The sequence below is a fragment of the Peromyscus maniculatus genome, chromosome 19 (assembly GCF_049852395.1).
Source record: "Peromyscus maniculatus bairdii isolate BWxNUB_F1_BW_parent chromosome 19, HU_Pman_BW_mat_3.1, whole genome shotgun sequence".
NCBI classification, from domain to species: Eukaryota; Metazoa; Chordata; class Mammalia; order Rodentia; family Cricetidae; genus Peromyscus; species Peromyscus maniculatus.
Window position 1 is genome coordinate 44,513,879 of NC_134870.1, and position 20,527 is coordinate 44,534,405.

The following is a 20,527-nucleotide window of genomic DNA, read 5'->3' on the forward strand; positions in this document are numbered from 1 at the left end:
CATGCTAAGAAAATAGTCATGAGACTTAGACATGCAGATGTATGAAGAGGCACAGCAGGGAATCTAACAGATAGGCTTCCTCACCCCGGGTCATTCAAGTCGTCTCAACAGATCAGCAAGTCGAAGATGATTTTTACCACACCTTGCTGGTGAAAAACTGAATTAGGTTTCAAAAAGGAGCTCCTTGAGATCAAAGCCTCTCTCGTCAAACACACTTCTTTAGTGTCGTGTGCAAAGCATGCGATTACATGTGTTGGGCTGGGGAGACGCCGCAGCAGGTTAGGGCACCACCAAGCCTGGTGGATCTCTGCATTTCATCCCAGGTCCCACATGGTGGAAGTGGAGAAGCAGATGCCTGAAAGTTGTCCTCTGACACTTGTGCCTCTCTCTCTCTCTCTCTCTCTCTCTCTCTCTCTCTCTCTCTCTCACACACACACACACACACACACACACACACATGCACGCACGCGCACACACACACATGCACACATACACACACATGCACACACACATGCACACATAAACACACGCACGCACGCGCACATGCACGCGCACACACAGACACACACAGAGTTAAAGTAAAGGTACACTGGATAAAGATGAGACCTTCTATCACAATTATAAGAGGAGGTTAGAAATTATTTCAGACAGATCTCCCTTTGTTAATGAAACGGACACTGAGCTAAGATATCCAAGGAAAATGTGATTTTAGTTAGTGAATAGTACTTATTAAGCACTTTCAGTTATAAAAGTGTCATTTTCTTCCCAGGGTTCTTTCAACATGCAGCACACACACTTCCCATTGATCATGTGCAGTGGGACCTGGGGCTCAGTAAGTGCCCGCCTCTGTCAGCGGCGTGTAGCTGTGGGGCCACTGGGTACATGAACCGCCCGGCAAAAGCCGCCTGCCCTCAAAGAGGAGACAGTACGCCACACTGGCATCCGGGCTCTGGAAGCAATTCCTGTGTTGTTTTCTTTTTAAAAAACTATAGTTCAAAAATGTAAGAGAGCCCCAGAGGAGAGAGCCTCTCCCTCCACCGTGGGCCTTTCAAGGAGCCTGAAGGAAGGCTTGTGTCGACAGATCACATCCTCAAGCAGGAGCGAGGTCGCCCCAAGCTTCCAGTGGGGGATTAGCTCCTGCAGAGTGTAAAGACCCGAGTGGTTCGTATTCTTTTCAGAGGAAATTAAAAGAGAGAAAGAAAAAAAAAAAAGGCCTGGGAATAAACGTTAAACAAGTCTTCCCAGTGCTTGTTCTGTCTCGGCGTATGAAGCCGAGGTGGCCGAATGTGAGACTTGATGGCCATGAGGGAGCTGCCCTGGATTAGACCCTGCCTGGGGGAGGCCTGTTCCTCTTGATTTGCAAAGAGCAGCCAATCAAAAGGGCCACCTCTGCACAGGGCCTCTCATCCCCTCTGTCCTTACGGACAGTAGGAAGGCAGCCTAAGGAGAGCCCTGCGCGATCCTTTATTTGTGTGACCTTTAGGATACTGTGATACCACTTAATCCAACAGGGGTATCTGTATCTGCGTGTGCAAGGCCTGAAAGGAAGCGTTGTGATGGTGTGCAGAAACGCTAGTCCCTGCCAGCTTTGGAGGCTAGAAACAGGTTCATGAGCATACAACTTAAGCACAAAAGTCATTGAAGGCGCCTCTTGGGGGAGCTACGGTAGAGCCCCCGAGCTGAGGATGTTAGGTTGAATATGGTCAAGAGGAGCCAGAGCATCTACCCCTCCCTACACATAGAGAGACACTGGAATTGGGCTCCTTACACAAGTCTGAATATAGCAGGGAACTATCCTTTCTCTGAATGGAGACTAGAAGAATGTGGACTCCAAGCCAAGAGGCCAAGAAACTGTCCATCTTGAGACACTGTGACACCAGTACATACATTGCTATAGCCATAAAATGGTGTAGGCCTTGATTTTTATTACTACCTGCCAGAAATAAAATCTCCAGGTCCATCCTAACACAAAAATGGGCCGAGGGCTGGCGAGGTGGATCAGGGCCTTGCAAGCATGAGGACCTGAGCGAGGTCCCTGGACCCCACTTGAAGCTGGGCAAGATGGTACACACTTGTCACCTCAGAGCCGGAGAGGCAGAGACAAGGTGGGCCACGGGACCTGCTGGCCAGCCAGTCTAGCAAGCTTCAGGGTGATGGAAAAAAAAAAAGGTGGATCGCACCTGAGAAATGATAGACAAGTTTGTCCTCTAGCTTCCATGTGCGTGTGCGTACGTGTGTAAACACACACACACACACACACACACACACACACACACACACACTTAAGAAACCTATAGAATTCTAGAAAACACACGAAATGCACACAGGGTTTCCTGTTCATCTTTAACCAAGGCAGCCGCCACCCACCGGAAGGGAGACAACAAAACCCCTGAGAAGGAAGAAGGAGGAAGGGACATATCGGAGACAGGTGGTTTTATTGGCGCCCAGGAGTGGTCTGTGCCCGGCTAGCACAGCTTGCTGTGTAACATCATCACCCACTCTCCTTGTTCTTGGACCTGTGGGAGGGGCCATCTCTCCGATGGGTTCCTCTGCAGCACCTACAGCAGCCTAGGAGAACTCCTGCACCCTTGACTGTAGCGCACTCTGAACTGGACGGGGGTCCACGTGCAAGGGCTGCTCAGCGCCGAGGCATGAAGGACTGGCCGTTTACCCGGAGAGGACGGCTCTGAAAGCATTCCAGCCCCAGAGCTCCTCCGTCTTTAGCTGCCCCTATCATACGTCATTCACTCTCTAATGCATGTTGATCCCCCAAAGACTCCCCAGAAACACTCTCCCCCACAGAACTCCACACTCAAGCTCAGCCTAAAGGCTAAGAGGTCTCCACACAGATCCCCCCAAATCTCCCTTCCAGACTCTGTTTCCCAGGTCCTTTGGGTCTGTATTTTCTTTTGTGTGTGTGTGTGTGGGGGGGGTCCTATATTTTCAACCTAGACTTGGGTGACTCCCAGCTTCGCTAAGCAATGGTCTTCTCAACACGCTTCACGTCCACCCCGCACAGGACGCTCCCCCTCAGTGTGTTGTGACTGAAGCTGTTGTGCTCATTCCCATAATCTGTCTCTCTCCCCCCAGTTTAACAGGGCTCACTTCGAGCCATCCGACTGTGCTAGAAAGAAACCTTGACACATCACCCTCACACTCTATCACCAGGTCCTGTGTGTGTTCCTCATGTGTCCTCATCTCTGTCGCCACCTTCCTGACCAGAGTTACACAGTCCACTCAGGGCTGCACTGTGAAGTAACCTCTTTGGTGTCCTCACGGCCACAGTGAAATCTCACTTATTTGCTTTTTTTAAAATTCCAGTTTATCCACTTGTTTTATCAACAGATAGTTTGGGCTTGTAGATCAAAGTCCAAAAAGTATTATAGGCATACAAATCTCTAGCCAAGAGATAATGAGGGATGTTGACAAATTCTTAGCTATTCTTCCAGGAATATAGTTGTATTCTCTTCAGGCTTCTAAGCACATTCTCTCCTTTTTTTTTTCTCTCTGATTTTCGTCTGTTCCTCACCCAACCTTCTCCCCTCTGTCTCCACTTCTCCAAGGAAGCCTTTGTTGGCCTTAGGTTACTGATCTTCTTGCCTCACCTTCCCAAGTAACTGGCATTATAGGTGTACACCACCATGTTTGGCTCCCTGTCTTCTCTTTGCTAATGTACTATCAGCGTATGGTACACACTGGTCAACGTGGATTGATGATACCCTGAAAGCAAACATCTGGTCCCTTCCAGCTCTGGTTCAAAGCTCTTTTAGACTTACAAGGGCCTTTCCGTTAAATAAGTAGTTCTTTAGTATGGAATGCTAGGAGCCCCACATAGTCTCCAACTCACATACTGATCAATTTATTTTCAGATAGGGTCTCATGTAGTCCTAGTGGTCTAAACTTGCTATGTAGTCAAGGATGACCTTGAACTTCTGACCCTCCTGCATTCACCTCCCAGGGCTGGGCATATAGACATGTGCTGCCATTCCCAGTTTTAGGGGGTTGGGAATTGAACCTAGGGATTTGATTATGCTAGGCAAACACTCTACCAACTGAGCGACATCTGCACACCTGGTGTTTTCCTTAAAATCCAGCTGGGTGTGGTGGCACATGTCTGTAATCCCCACACTCAGGAGGCAGAGGCAGGATGGTCACAAGTTCCAGGCCAGCCAGGACTGTCTAACGAGACCCAGCTTCAAACCCAAAACCAAACTAAACTAAGAGATTAGTCTCCCCAAGACCCCAAGAGCTTAGCCTTGCTAAGCTGTCCTTAGTGGGCTGGAGACCCCTGGCCGCCCAGTAGCCCAGCCCATTTCCAGTTCCCACAGGGGCAGGCAGTACCCGTCTTTCTCTCCAGCCTCAGGTGCAGCCTCACATCTGTCCCCTCTTTTGCCATGTTGACACATTTTCGGTTCCTGTAGCGCTCGGTTCCTTCCCTGTCACACAACACGGACTGCGGCTGCTGCTGTACCAGCTCCTTCGCTGTCCCTTCCTCCCCTCCACACCCTCGAATGTGTCCCTTCAGGGCTCAGGGACCCAACTTCCTGGCATCCCTTCTTTCTTTCTTGCAGCTCTGTGCCTTCTCACTCCTAGAATGAACATATTTTCTTGCTCTAACTCTGGATGTCAGTGCCTTACAACTCTAACGACCCAATTAGTAGAACTTAAGAATTGAAACCAAGTAAATGCCTGTAAAAATACCACCTTCCTATCTGTCAAAATGTCACAGCAGGAGGGACAATGAGCTTGCCTGTCCCCCCCTGCATGCCCACCAGTCAGTGTGTAGTAGATGCTCAGTGTTTTACAGGTGGGGTGAAGTAAGACTTGATTTTATGGGTCCTGAATCCCCCCCCCAAGTGTTTTAGCTATCCAGATGGGATGGGTTGACGTCTTCGCTTGGCTCCATCTTTCCAGGCACCCCCTCTCTGCATCTGTGTCTTCATAGACTGAGGGGACTCTCTAGCTCAGTGTCCTCGAAAGCAGAAACCACTTATGTTTCTTGTTAGGTTACTTAGCTGCTGTCTTCAGGCCTCATCTAAATCGCCTCTCTTGGATTGCCATGAGATAGTGTTTCCGATTTACCCCTCTCCCCTGCTGATAGGTTTTCTTGTTAGTGTTTTTCATTGGTGTGGCCGGTGAGGCTGGCATTCGGGAGGATGTTCTAAAACGTTCTCTTTTCAAGACAAATTGTATACATCGAGGGTTCTGTGAAAGTGTGTAGGACTCCACGGAACGGCCAGACTTCAAATACGATCGCTTTTGTGAAAAAATTTGATTCCCCCTCTCTTGTAAATCATCTGCTCAGTTTCATTTAGTAAGACTGAATTATTTTATAAACACAATGGAGGACCACCCTTAGGACAGAATAGGGAGTGTGTTTACCACCTACATACAGCCAGGAAGTGTTTCAGATTTGTGTTATGATATCTCAAAAAATAAAGTAACAAGTGGAGAATAATCTCATTCCAGTTATCTTCCTTTTTACTACCAAGTGTTGTTTATTATACTGTATTCACCCAGATACATATATCTCTGATTATTATGCAAACTTTTAGAGATCTAGATTTGATTTTTTCCCTTGACCTTGAGTATCAAATATAAAGATTCATTGGCCTATGAATCTGTTTCTTTCTCTATAAAGCTTGGGCCAGTTTCGCGGCTCTTCTACATGTCTACAGCCCCTTCATGCTATCATCCTTCCTCTTTGCATTCCTTCTGAGTATCCTGGCCAGCGGGAGCACTCTCTTACCAGAGACTCATGGCTTCTCTGTGCTCTGCCCTTCCTGCGTTAGTGATGAAAATACCAAACGAGTGGGCCCCACCTGACCTCTGACAGTGCTCCTGTTCTTACTTTTTATTTAAAATTGGCAGCGCATTTCCCCTTATCTTTTAGAGTCTGCTTAAGATGTAACACAAAGAAAGAATTTTTTACGTCTTAAAAAACGTCTACGAACTCCATATTGATTTTTGCCTCAGAAGGTCAAATGATACATGACTTTTACATATGAAATAGACTACGTATAATTTGAATACAGGCATACACATATATGTAACGTGTATAGTTTGATGTATATGAAACACATACAAAGCACTGTACTACCCATAAGGTGCCCTTTCTCTGTTTGAAACACAGTTAGTGAGCAGAGAGGTTATAGCTATGAAGCAAAAGTGAAATTCTCTGGAACTCAGAAAGCTAGAGCTTGTGGCTTAGGCCCGCCCTTAACAGGTACATCATGCCAAGCAAGCTGCTGGGTCCTGTTGGGCTACCGTTTTGCCACCTGTAATGAGGGAGGGTCAGCTTAGTTCAGTGAGTCTCAGCCCTGACCACACCTCAGGCCCGTCTGAGAGATTTGTGTGATCTTTAAAAATCCTCTGTGAAGCTACTGCTGAGGAGCCAGTGAATGACGCTCCAGGGTCTTTCCAGGACTCCAAGCGCCGTGTCTTTCCTCCCTGGGATGAGATGAGGTACGCTTCAGTTACTGAGGACAGGACTGTTCACTGTGCTAGATTTGTTGGTCATGTGATTCTGTGGAAGAAGCTCAGTGACACAGTTGTACCCACACGTGTGATGCACCTGTCTCCTTCCAGAACTCCCTGGTTCCCACACCTCTACCGCTGTCTTTGAGAGCTGAGGATGCTCATGTTGTGAGGGAAGCCTAGCTATGGCTGTGCTGAGGACAAGCGAGCTCCCAGGGTGTTTCCCGCCACAGTTCTGAGCCAGTGGTCGATACTCCTATCAATAACTATAGCATGCATAGCTTTGTTTCTTGCCTTCACCAATCTTTTTGCCAATCATCTTCAAAATTTGGCCTATTTTTTTTTGACAAGGTCTTTCCCTGTGTTTCCCAGGCTGGCCTGGAACTCACAGAGATCCACCTGGCCACCCCCTCCCCACCCCCAGGTGCTGGGATATATATCAGAGAGCATCTACCACCACTCATCTTAATCTCCTGATTACTACATAATTGTTAATCTCGTTGACTCCTGAAATGAGCAATAATGATATATTCTTGACTTAGTAGTTACTTTTTTAAAAAGTTTAAGCCTTTCGCATAGATTCTAATCACCTTTAGACCCGTGGAATGACCAGTTAATACTGGATAAATATTGTTAACACTGTAAGGTATTGAAAAGAGAAACCAGGAATGGTGGCTTACACCTGGAATCCTAGTACCTTAGAGGCCAAGGCAAGCAGATCACTGTGAGTTCGAGGCCAGCCTAAGCTACTGAATGATACCCTGTCAAAAATAAAATAGAACAACAATTTTTTAAAAGAACAATAAGCTTCAAGGATTTAGATTTCTCCCGTAAAGAAGCCTTTGATTTGACATGTCTTCCTTCTCTTCCACTCTACTACCTGGCAAGGACCGCCTCCCTCATTCTAACCTTGTCTCTTCCTACAACCTAAAGAATGGTGACAGCTCTTCACAGCAGGTCCTGTGATGAACTCTTCGACATCACACCTTAGCCTCCCGAAAGGAGACTGAAAGATGAGAACCCCAGGCCCCCAGAGCAACATTGCTATGGGATATTGGCCTCTTTCCTAAGGTCATCGATGCGTGATCTCACGCAATCCTCAGAGCGACCACTTCATGCGTTCCCCAGGACCGCATCATGGGCTTGGATGTTGCAGTTTTCCCACAGTCACAGTGCTCGGAAATAGTGGAGTTCAAATCTAAGCCATCTCAATCACCAAGCCGTGTGCCTATTATTTTTAGAAGTGTTGCTACCACTGTCCTTATTTTACCTCTGGGGAAAGAGGGCACAGAGGGTCGATAAGATCACCATCTTTAATAAAAGCCAGAGTCCAGACAGGAGACGAGGCCTTCCTGATTTCAAGGCTTCAGCCTCAAGCACCACAGCTGTTGGCACCCCTTCTTCTTCCAGCCATCTATCCATGCTTCTCTCAAGCCCTCCCTGAAACCTGAGTAGACTTATCCTCCTCTGTTCAAAACCAGCCTCTGTCTATTATCTGGGCCTTAAATAATTTTAAAAGCAAATTTAAGGAACTCTGAGATCTGTCATTTCTCCCCTTGCCCAACACTAGTGGCCAGAGTCCCCCACCTGCTGGGGCAGCCTATCTCTTTCTATGCCCTCAGCTGCCAGGCTCTCCTGTATCCAGGTCGCTAGCTCTCCTCCTCTTAGCCCTTCAGTCAGCCCTCCATGGCTAATACCTGTCTTGTTCTGGAAAGGCCTGGAGGGAGGCCTTGGCATTCTGTACCTAATGCAGTGGGATCCACCATTTCTGGGCACTCCCAGCTCACCCTCTGTCTCTGACATCTGAAGGTCTCTAAGCAGGGTGCGGTGTGGAGTCTCATATATCTCAAGTCACAACTGTGCGAATGTTGGAGGCGAAGGTCATGCAAGAACAGCACTGAGCATAGACGAGCTGCTTAATAAACTGGCATTGGCTGAGTTATTAACGTTTGATAAGCCTGATTCTCCCCTCGAATGATCTTATTATACCAATTTGGGGGCCAGGAAAACGCGCTTTCACATGTTTGTTTGCTAGGGATGTGTTTGAAGTATGTGTGACTGCGTTTATTTAAGGGCTGGCGAAACTGACCTTCTTGAACTCTCACTGTTCTAGTGAACGTCCCTTCCACAGTCATGGAAGCCATGTGCCGACAAGACGCCTTGCAGCCTTTCAACAAAAGCAGTAAGCTTTCTCCCTCCGGCCAGCAGCGCTCCGTGGTTTTCCCACAGACTCCCTGCAGCAGGAATTTCACCCTCTTGGATAAATCTGGGCCCATTGAGGCAGGATTTAGCCAAATCAACGTGAAGAACCAGCGGGTCCTGGCCAGCCCAACCTCCACCAGCCAGCTGCATTCGGAGTTCAGCGACTGGCACCTTTGGAAGTGCGGCCAGTGCTTTAAGACTTTCACACAGCGAATCCTCCTGCAGATGCACGTCTGCACACAGAACCCGGACAGGTGAGGCCCAGGGCTTGCCTTCCTGCAGCACCTTGGGGGAAAGCCGCTGCTTAGAGACGCCTGCCTGCAGGCTGCAAGGTCTCAGAGTTGTGTCAGGCCTCAGCGGTACCTCCATCATTTTCGAAGGCTGCACAAGACAGGTTGGTGGCCTCGGAGAGGCATCTGCGCTCACTATCCCAACAGTGACGTCCAAGTTTCAGAGGGAGCAAAAGAGAAGGAACGTTTATGAATATCAGGGGTGGAAAATGAGGTCAGGATAATCAGAATCCCCTCTGTCTTCCAAAGATAATATAGCTGGCTGCCGGACGGCTGTCACAGCCATTTCAGAGTTCACCTCCAGTGTGCCGTGAGTATGATCTTAATTAAGTACTAAGAGGTAATGAATTGGAATTTTTTGCTTAGTACTATTTTTCTTCAGAGCATGCAAACCCATAAATCCTGCAGACCTGTCAAAAGGAAATACCCACTCGGCTAGTGATACGGAGGAAAACAGATGCCACTTATTCAATAAACTAATATCCACACAGAAGAAAAATGTTGACTAGATACCTCAGAGTCAAAGTTGGCTTGAAAGTTTGTCAATACGGAATTTTATGGCCATGAACTGAGGATGAAATTTAGCTGAACAAGTGAATTAAAATTTCAGGTACTCTGACGAGTGGCCCAGTAGATATAATGGAACTATTATTTATGAATCAAAACTGGTTTATTTGACAGTCTCGATAGTGGGGAGCGTAAAAGACAAAGATCAAATTAATTCAATAAGAAGGCAGCCTGCGTTTTATCTCTCCTTCACATCCTATGAGAACTTAATTAAAACCAAAATATCCAAGAATAGCCTAGAAAAAAATTCACCTTGAATATAAAAGCCAAAAATAAATTTTAAGGGCAAGGATTGGACCTTTGGAAGCAGGATTCCCGAATTCTTTTCTCCTGAATTATTTTCTTAATTTTGCCACTCAAGAACCTTAATAAAGCAAGGCACACGACTGTTCGCCTCATGATACATACACTCAACTCTCCCTCTTAGCTTGCAGCACACAGCATCATGCCTGGGAGATCCGAGGAAAGGACAAGGGGGCGGAAGTGTGGTAGAAAGGGTGGGCATATTCTAATCTTAGCTGCCGGGTATTTGTACACATTTACATCTATAAACATTTTTATTTGTGCCATTCTAGGGACTCGTTGCTTAGCCACAAGCATTACCGTAATTAATCAATATGGAAACATTGACTGTAGGGCTAAGACATCTGTGTCTAGGTGCTCAGCAACACACTTGTGCTGTGGAGGTAAAATATAAAAACGGGAACATTTTCTATTTCTCTCCCATGCAGAAAGGCTTTTCTTAAAAGTTTGCAGGCATACATATAGCCCCAATATGTGTCTTTCTCAGCTTATACATCATTTCAAGAGCAAAGATGCATTTAAAGTCTTCTCATAAAAAGTAAGTTCAGGTGTTTGGGTGTATTATTTGCAAAGGACTATTGTAATCATAACTAATTGAGCACAGTAAGATTAAAAAAATAGGTCAAAGTTTCTGGATCTTTGTGTGTGCAATATCACAAAAGCAATGAAGATATTTTATGGTAAATAGACACTAACAACAGCCTGTATTGTGTAACCCAAGTTATACCCAGAAAATCATGTGTATGGTTTAAGTCTCTTTAAAGTTTGTCCTGTAAAATACTAGCACTATAATTTAATACATCTATGAAAACTATCTAAACAATTACTTGCACAAAATACCTCCCTGAGAGATTGTTAAGGCCGGTGATGATTGTAAGCAAATTCAGTGTGGCTGGTAAATCCCTAGGTGGTATGAGCCCCCTTCTGTGCTAGATCCTGATGGGTTCATGTGACTTATGAAGTGGTGGGGGAAAGTCTCAGATGAGGTGACATAATAGTTGTTTATGATCAAAGCTAATGATCAGAGTGACCATATTACTTAGGAAGTGGATTCTTGATTAGTCCCTGTGCTTTGTTGGTGAAAACATGAGAGGTAGTTGACATCATTAATTAATAAGTTATAGTTAAGAGCCATGACTCGAAGAAAGGGAGACTTTTTAAGGACAGCGTAATACAGTGCAATGTTTCTTAGTAACCATGGGGCGGGGGTTGAATTACATCATCAACTGAGATGATTTTTGAAGATGAAATAGAAGGAAATGCCTAGTCATTTTATCTACTAATTTCATGCAAGATGAATAATTTATTTTTACCCTTAGACTTTGGAGACAGGGAGATGCTCTCAAATAATCTCTAACCACACAAGGAAAAGCTAAATAGGAGAAATGTCCAGAACTCCATAAATGTGATGTGGATATCACGTTTGTTCCTGATGGTTGCTGACTTTGGAAACTTACCTGCTATGTGTGTGGAGGCACAGCTCTGCTAAATAGGCATATATTCTTTGGTGACTAGCTTCACAGCTGGGCACTTGTCTTGGGCAGGTTGTGCCCACTCATCCATAGCCAGATGGCCCCCATACCTGTGCAGAACCCCTACAAATATAAAAATCTATGCTCAAGTTCCTTACATTAAAAGATGTGGAATTTGCAGATGACCTATGCAGATGCTCCTGTATAAGTTAAATTATCTTTAAATCAATCATAATAATATCCCAAACAGTTTGTAAATGCCATGTAAATGATTTGTATTCTGTATTGTTTAGGACTACTTTCAAGAAAAGTCTACATGTATTCCATGTAGACACATTATGATTTTGGAGTAGTTTTCTATCTCTGTTGATTAGAGACCCACATATAGGGAGGGCCGACTGAACAGTAAAATAGTTTAACAGAAACAATTTTCCCACTCCTCGAAAACTCAATGGAAAACTCTAAGGAAAAAATTTCACTAGGAACAGAGGCCAGACAACAAAGTCAGAAGATAAACAGGTCCAAATTTGGAGCAGGTCTCTGCATCCATGGTCCAAATGATTTTTCAATCTGCAGAGTATTTGGCCTTGAAATGTCAGACATTTGAATCTTCATCAAAGAGAATGTATGCTCTATATCTGTGATCGTTTTCACGTGGGGTACCATCCAAAAGTGTAAAGAGGAGGTCTGTGGCTACCCAGTGGTATTGGCATCATTTTTCATCTCTGACTTACACATAGTGAATGCAGGAGAAAAATTAGTTTGATCTGGCAAAATAAGAGTCAGAGCAAAGGATAAAAAAGATCCATGAAGGTCCAGGAGCCATGGATTGCTCACTCTCTCGATTTCATTCTGTTGATATGAAGCCAACAGATCCCCACATCTTCTTCTTTTTCTCAGGCTACCAACTCCTCCCCACGTCCGTGGGTGATCCACAGGTAAGCAGTTGTTGCAATGTCAACCAACCTAGATTCTATTTACACAGTTTGTAAGCATTTGAGTTTCCATATAAACATATTGCCCGAGCCAGGGCAACTTGGCTTACTGTTGCCGGGACCAGGAGGTTCTCATCCCCTTTCTCTTCTGATTTTTTTTTTTCTGCTACAGAAACTCTCAATAAGGTTGGGAGGGAGGGGACTCCAGGAATGGGTGAGCAAAGCCTTTGATCACAGTTGATTATTTCCTGAACGTTCTTGTTTTCAGAGAAAATGCATTTATAGTGTGTATCTTTATTTTATACCACTCTTGCTTTTTGCTGTCTCTCTTTTCTCTTCACCTTTGTTTTTCTCTTTTGATTGTTGGTACCCCAGGGGAGAAAGGCTGCCTTTATCTGCTGGGTATACCATCAGCTGTTCGCAATTGTGTTCAAGCACCATTGGCTATAATGGAAAAGGATGGTACTGGATGGGAAAATGAGTTTCAAAGGCTGTGCCTTGTGGGAGGAGCCTGGACGTCACCACCACAGTATCTCTGAGGGTGTCATGTTCTTGCATTCTGCCCCTTGCCATGCAAGTGCTAAGGTCATCTTTCTCCCCTCCAGTGTTCTGTGGACTCTTTGGTTGTACACTTCTAACACTTTCCCGACTGTTCTCTCTGCCTCCACATGGCTGGCAGTGACTTAAGCAGGGCCCCTCTCAAGTCTTGTGAGAGTTGAACTTAGATTGCCTGTCATGGAGCAAGGAGAGGATGTAGCCCCGAGTGAACAACTTTTATCCTAGAGGTTTCTCATGCTATAAAAGGAAAATCAAAGGAGGATTAATAATTTTAAACCAAACCACGCTTAATTTTGTTAAATGTTTCATCCTTTCCCTATGTACACCAAACCAATTACAGACTCAAAGCAAATGAATTGCACATTTTACTGGCGTAATCTTTGGCAGAGGAGCTACCAGTGACAGAGAGAACGTCAGGAGATGAACGGAATGGTCTCACTGCTTTCTTTCTGCTTAAAAGTCCACCAGTGTTGATTTATGCTAAGTAAATCCACCCACACGTTGTCCTTTTCAGTTATTTTATAAATGTGTATGTAGCACTTTCTAGTTTTTCACAAAGCTCGAGTTTTCCTGTGTTGGAATTAGCCACATGAAGCTATTTCAATCTCCGTTAATGGAAATGAAGCAAAATAATGCACTAGTCACCATGCTCAGCTGCTCCTCATAGCTATCGGCCCTGTATTAGTTCATGCAGCTTTAGGCAGTCTCCACTCTTGACCTCCCGGCTTTAGATCCCACACAGCCCCCCAGCCTCACAGAGCTGTGCACTGTGAGATGCTATCCCTCTGGGTTTGCTTTGAAAATGACGGGAGGCTGTATGTGCACGATGAGTTGGGAGAACCAAGTGCTTTTGAAATATGCTTCCCAAATGCAATGATGTCAGATCCTGGACCCAGTGGCGTACAACACCCATGGATGTCTATCCACATGTGCTTTTCTGGTATGATCCATCCAACGGAGATGCAATTTTAGAGTTAAAATGGAGTCTATCCAAAAGCTTGATAACTTTAACTTTGCCAGGCTTTGGCTGGGGTTCAGGAAGTAAAGTGCTCGCCATGTAAGTGTGGGGACCTGAGCTCCATCATCAGCACCCACCAAAAAGCTGGGCCTTGTGGCCCACGCCATTGTCTCAGTGTTAGGGAGGCAAAGACTGAAACCTTGCCTAATCAGGGAGGCTTGGGTACCAGTGGCGGGCTGCCTCAAAGAAGATAAGATGGATGACTCCTGAGAACAGCACCTGTGGTTGAGCTCAGGCTGCCACATGCACACACACGACATAACCCCCTTCCAAAGATTTAAGGCAAATGTTGGTAATGGCAACTTACTCTGTTCTGAAGTTCCTCTGGGATAACTTAAATATGGCTTTAGAAATATACACCCACATTCTAATCTCCTGTGGCCAGTTGTTCCAAAAGAAATTGTAATGTCCTGAGATTCTTTCCTTAGAAAGTATGTTTCTATTTGTAATTTATTCCTATATCGATATTTAAATCTTAACTACGATCACTTTTAAAATTACTTTTTGATCATTTCCCCCCTCCTTCATGAGTATTGGGGATTGAACAAGAGCCTGTCTGATATTCCTGGCCATTTTACTGTTTTTTAAGACAGCATCTTAGTAAGTTGACCAGGCTGGTCTTGAACTTGCTCTGTAGCACAGGCAGATCTTGAACTTATGATCCTCCTGTGTCAGTCTGACAAGAAGCAGTGTTTACAGGCCTGTAATGCCAGGTCTGTCCTCATTTAGTCATTTTTTTAAAAGGAAAATCTGAAAATAGAAGAACACAAGGCTTCAACAACAAGACCATCAACCACTAACTATGTACCTTCTGTGGGTTTTTTGTTTTCTTTGGATATCTTGGAACTTGCCATGTAGAACAGATTGGCCTGGACCTCACAGAGATTGGCCTTCTTCTGTCTCTCTAGTGAAGGTGTGTGCCACCACTCCCAACTTCTTTGGTATTGCTTGTTTATTTTTATGTGAGACAAGGTCTTCCTGTGTAGCCCAGGCCCAACTTTTATCCTTATGACTCCTACACTTTCTATACATTTCTAGACTGTTAGAGACTGTTACAGTAGCAAGAGCTCACTTAAGATCCAAATCTTCATATTAATAGAATTAGGGTCTGCCAAGATGAATGTCAGTAAATGCTCTGAAGTCACTGTATGGTACCTACAAATAAAAGGATATAATTTTGCTTTGTGAAACGTATTAAATCAGAGTTTGTGCCTACATTTTGATACAAGATTTTCTTGTTATTCAAAAATTCTCAAGTTTTTAACCAAAGCATTAAGATTGTCCATGTTTTAGAGTATATACACACACAGAGAGGGAGAGGGACAGGGAGGAAGAGTGGGAATCTTCCATGTGCAGGGAGCTAGCTGCAACCCTCATGCAAGGAGGCATCACATAGCTGATGATGCGATTGACAAGCATCTTTGGGGGACGTCGGTCATTTTCCCTAAAGTAGCAGGAAAATATGATGGTATGTGAAAGAGCACCCAGGTGAATTTATCCCCTTTTTCTAAGTGAATGTGAGGAGAGAGACCAGTGAAGTTGAGGGACTTGTCAGCATCTCATAGCTGACTAGAACCAGAGCTTGAAGTTGGACTCACCTTTCCTATTCCAGGCACTTCCATTCGGCCACAGTGTGCTCCATGCAGTTTTTCAAACTGAGTCACAGTGGCTGGGGAAATGACCCAGGGGGTGAGAGTGGTTGCTCCTCCAGAGGACCCCGAGTTTGGTTCCCAGCACCCATATTGGATAGCTCACAAATGACTGTCACTCACCCAGCTCCAGGGAATTTGATGGCAGCCACAGATGCTTGTCCAGACTCATTCTCTCTCTCTCTCTCTCTCTCTCTCTCTCTCTCTCTCTCTCTCTCTCTCTCTCTCTCTCTCTCTCTCTCTCTCTCACACACACACACACACACACACACACACACACACACACACACACACGTCTCAAGTGATAACTTTTAAAGACAGTTCACACAAGTCACTGGATCCCTAGCAAATACTTTCCGGCTGGTCCTGGGCAGAAATGTTGCTCTTTGATTCCACCATCTTCCCTTGATGACAGAACTCGACATCAGCATTTCAAATCTGCTCTGTGAATCTCTGCCACAGCATAAAAAGGACGGGTTGACTTCTGACTGCAGGAAATAAATCACCCCAACTTTTGACAGAAAGGTTAGAAAAAAAAAGGAAAAGATTAATTGGTTTTATTTAGTGGCTTATTGTTTATAGTGATAGCTATTAAAAATAGATAACCAGGAGCTAATAAATGTTAATGGTCCCTTCACTATTAGAAAAATCAATTGTCAGTGAATATAGCATATATTAATATATTATTTTGTTTATGGTCCTCAATAGCATACAAAAAACTTCATCCCCAGAGAACTATTTTTTGAGAACTCTTTTTAAGGTCAACATTTACTGCCAAGAATAGATTTGCCAGGAGGATATTTTCCTCTGCAGGCAGTTTTAATGGCCTTCAAAGCATTATTTTATAATTATAATAAAATGCATGTGCAATTTGTCAAGCTTGATAAACTCCTTTCCAAGGGCTCTTATGTATTTCTTTGAAACCTGTTTGAGAGCAGTTAGATAGATTTCTAAATGTAAGTAATTAAAATTGTATAGTATTGAGTTATTGACCAATGCTGGACTATTAATCAAGCTAAAAAATTCTACAATCAGTGCTCAGCGTGCTGAAGCCTGGTAAAATAATAGTATTTGTGTTCAGTGAGGCAAGTAGCCGCAATTAAGCACTTCAGTTGACAAATGAGAGGGTACACTTTATTTTGCACTTAATTGAATTGTTGTACATGCTCGGTCACCATTGTCTCCCAACCCTTCAGTTGGGTGTCTGGACATTGGAGTTTCTGTATTTGCTAATGGCAGAGCAATTAAGTCTGTCTTTGCCACTGGCTTCCTAAATGCGGCCAACAACATCTACGCGGCACACCAGGGCTTACTTCGTGAGTGCAGTGGAGATCCTTCAAGGCAGATTATTAATTTCCTGAAAAAAAAAATTGAGACACAAATTAGAACCCTGTCAGGAGATGATGTGAAGCAGCTTTGAATAGGGACAACTCCTCATGTTTCCTACCACTCACTGGATTCTGCTTAAGTAGGCAGAAGAACTTCTGACGGAAATTTAATCTATTTTATGAAAACCCGCGACTGATTTACTTCTCATGAGCTGAGAAGTGTGTGCGCTGATAATCTTGCTAATGACCAGGTATTTGTCCCAGCTTCCTCCCATTGGCTTTTGCGTCACAGTCACCTCCCTGCAAGCACAGTGACGGCTGTCATTCCTTGCTGCCGTCAATCACTCCTTGCAACTAGGTTCAGCAGAGGAGGTAAGACTCAAGAACAAGACTCACAGGGCTGGAGAGATGGTTCAGTGGTTAAGAGCATTGGCTGTTCTTGCAGAGGACCTGGGGTTGGTTCTCAGAACCCACATGGCAGCTCACAACCATCTGTAATTCCAGTTCCAGGAGATCTGACACCCTCTTCTGAACTCCATGAGCATCAGATGCACATGTGGCTACATCCATGCAGACACTCAACATACACATTAAAACAACATCATCAATAACAACAACAACAACAATAAAACAGAAAAACAGGACTCTGTGGATAAATGGGATAGGTGAGAAGTCAGGATTTCTTTTTCAAAGAGACCCATCTGGTAGGTCTGGGTTCATCTTAGGTAGACTCCAAGGCAGTTTAGCATTTATTAAAGTGTGCATGCAACTTGGCCATATGCCCATATTTCCCTAACACTTGGAATAAGGTTCAAACACCCTATGATGACCTTGGCATCAACGTCTCGGATCCTTTAAGGACAGTTTGTCCTCAGTTGTCTGTGCCAAAACCATGAAAATAGCAACGGCTTTCCATGCCCCACTCAGAGGATTACTGTAAAGATTAAACTAGATAATTGATTTTAAAGCACTTTGAAAAGGAAAGGATACTATGGAACCATAAAAGACAATTATGTATTTTCTTTTATACTGTTTGCCTTAATTAATCCCATGCTTATGTCTATAAAGCTTACAAAAATACGCCAGTATTTGCTGGTGAGGAGATCTAGACAAGCAAATGGCCGTTCTTGAAACAGGATGATTAACACAGGAAGGGAATGCTCGTTTGTGATGTGTCTCATCAGCTCTGTGAATTTTGTCCCCATGGCGACAAGGAGTAGAACTCAGAAGCCGGCGCTCTAAACTCAGTCCTTGCTTGAATGTCGCTAAAGTCCCGTCCCCTTCCCCCACAGTGCTGACCGACACAGGACACCATGACCAGTCACTCTCTGTTTGTTGCAGACCCTACCAGTGTGGCCACTGCTCCCAGTCCTTTTCCCAGCCGTCAGAACTGAGGAACCACGTGGTCACCCACTCCAGCGACAGACCTTTCAAGTGTGGCTACTGTGGCCGCGCCTTCGCTGGGGCCACCACTCTCAACAACCACATCCGGACCCACACTGGAGAAAAGCCCTTCAAGTAAGTCGTGGCCAGCTGTCCACTCTCTTTTTCTTATCTTTCTTGGGTGCTGGCCGATACATGGGCACACCTTTCCCAGCTCAGCCCAGCTGGTGGAGAAGGCTACTTATAAGGTTGGTGTTCACGCTGTAAGAGACTCTCTTGGGTTTCGTGACAATGAAGTCAGGAAAGCTATACACTGGTCCTGGCCCAAGGTTTGCAATCTCAGACATGAGATGATCTTCTGGGGCCTGTTTTCTCATCAGTAAAGAAAGAAGGTATAATGAACTAATTTTAGTAGTGTACCTGTGGATCTGTAAACCTGAACTCTGTTTAGGAGTCATGCCGAGATCTCATGGCTATCAGCAAGCTCCCATAACCATGAGAAAGGTGGTCATAGTTTAGGATGCTTGAGTAATCCTTTTGGAGAGTATGAACCCTTCAGAATTCTAATGAATGTTACTTCTTATTTCATCAGGTTAATGAAAATTAAAACAAAAACAAAGGGCATATTGACTTTTGCAGTATACAGAGACTGTGGGTAAGGGCATTTGAGCAAGATTTTGTTTCAACATATAGTCCATTCATCAAAGCAGCAGATATTTGAACTATGCAAAATGGCCCATCCATCCATCCATCCATCCATCCATCCATCCATCCATCCATCCATATGTGTTCATTCAATAAGAATAAATGCCTGCTTTTCCATTGGTCATCCTGCTAGGCACAAAGAGATACAAAGGTGAATGAGACTCAGCCTCTTCCCATCTTGACTCTGAAGACCTCACACTCTAAGGGGAAGTCCAATCAATCAGTATTATAACAAAGGATGAAAAGTATGACAAGACATGTATGTACATTGTTGAGGAGTATCAGAGAAATGTTACCATCAGATCTGTGGGGGATACAATGTTTAACATGTATAGGAAAGGATCAGCAGGAGTTTGCCAGACATACAAGGGAGAAGAGGCTGTTTCCAGTAGTTCAAACGGCAGGGAGAGACCTGGAACCTGCACACATCAGGCTGCTGGTCTCAGAACAGTTGACCCGATGAACTCTCTTCCCCCTGTGCCTTTACATTTCTATTCATTTGCTGTGCTAGCTTTCCCTACTTGGGAAAGAAAATTAAAAAACACGGATGTCTAGCCTTATTCACCTAAAGCAGGGCAGGAAATCATTCTGTCGGTAGGAGAATAAACTACTTGCTCAGACTCAGCCAAGTAGTTTCCCATTCTGTGCCCATCCTAAGGCTGGGTACAGCTCATGGTAACAGTGACCTGTTGGTCTGGGTCCTGCCTGCCTCAATGGCCTGTCAAACAAGGAAGGGACTCATAAAAGGTTGCCATCTTTACCTCTACCTACCATTCCTTTAAAAATTATTAATTAATTAATTAATTAATTAGTTAGTTAGTTATGTGTGTGTGTGTCTGGATGGCATATGTGTAGAGATCAGAAGACAGCTTGGAAGAGTTGGTTCCCTCCTTCTGCCAGGTGGGTCCTGAGGCTCAAATTCAGGTTCTTAGGCTAGGTGGCAAGCACCTTTACCTGCTGGGCCATCTTTCTAGCCACTTTATCATTGTTAACTATGCTCCTTAATGGTTTGATTGGTTATATTAATAGTAAAAACAGTGATTATTCTTGTCTGTGTGCGTGTTTACCACATAAAGTCTTTGGCCTAAGTGGGACAGGATGGTCCTAAAATCAACTTTACGATATACCAACCAAGCTCTATCCTTGTAGGCTGCAATAGTCCGAAGAGGCTATCTTTCTGAGGGGCCAGTTGGCTTGTCCCTATCTACAAAATTTCCTGTCTTGGGTGTTTGTGACCTGCCTGGTGGATGTTGTCACCACACTCGGGTCTGACAACATCCGATTCCCAGGGGCTCACAGATTCTGTCTTTGTCACTGTTCTGGAAGTAGAAGGTAAACTATGCCTTTTTGAGAGTTTGGGAGGATCGGGGAGCCCATTGGTCCCTCATATTAGAGAGGGCAGCCAAATGGATTCAGTGGCAGCAATCAGATTGATTTTTATCCTGTTGCAGTGTAAATAGATTTTAGTAATTAATTGAAGCGGTTTCAGGGTCAAGATGGGAAATAGATTTCTATTAATGTTAAGGTGTTACTTATGTGTAACCTCGTTGATTCCACTCAATTTTTTCTTTAACATTCTGTTTTTGTCATGTTTCCAATAGAGTTGCCATCTTAACTTAACTTTAATTCATCAGATTAAT

General features: G+C 44.5%; 1 protein-coding gene across 2 annotated transcripts in view; it reads left to right on the forward strand.

The window, feature by feature from the left end:
- Prdm6 (PR/SET domain 6) overlaps window positions 1-20,527 on the forward strand; it is a 105,136-nt gene that overhangs the window by 78,493 nt on the left and 6,116 nt on the right. For both annotated transcript variants that reach the window (XM_076555251.1, XM_006987488.4), the window contains exons 6-7: window positions 8,591-8,933; window positions 18,141-18,317. In XM_076555251.1, the coding sequence (XP_076411366.1) occupies window positions 8,591-8,933; window positions 18,141-18,317 (520 nt within the window). The remainder of the gene's footprint in view (window positions 1-8,590; window positions 8,934-18,140; window positions 18,318-20,527) is intronic.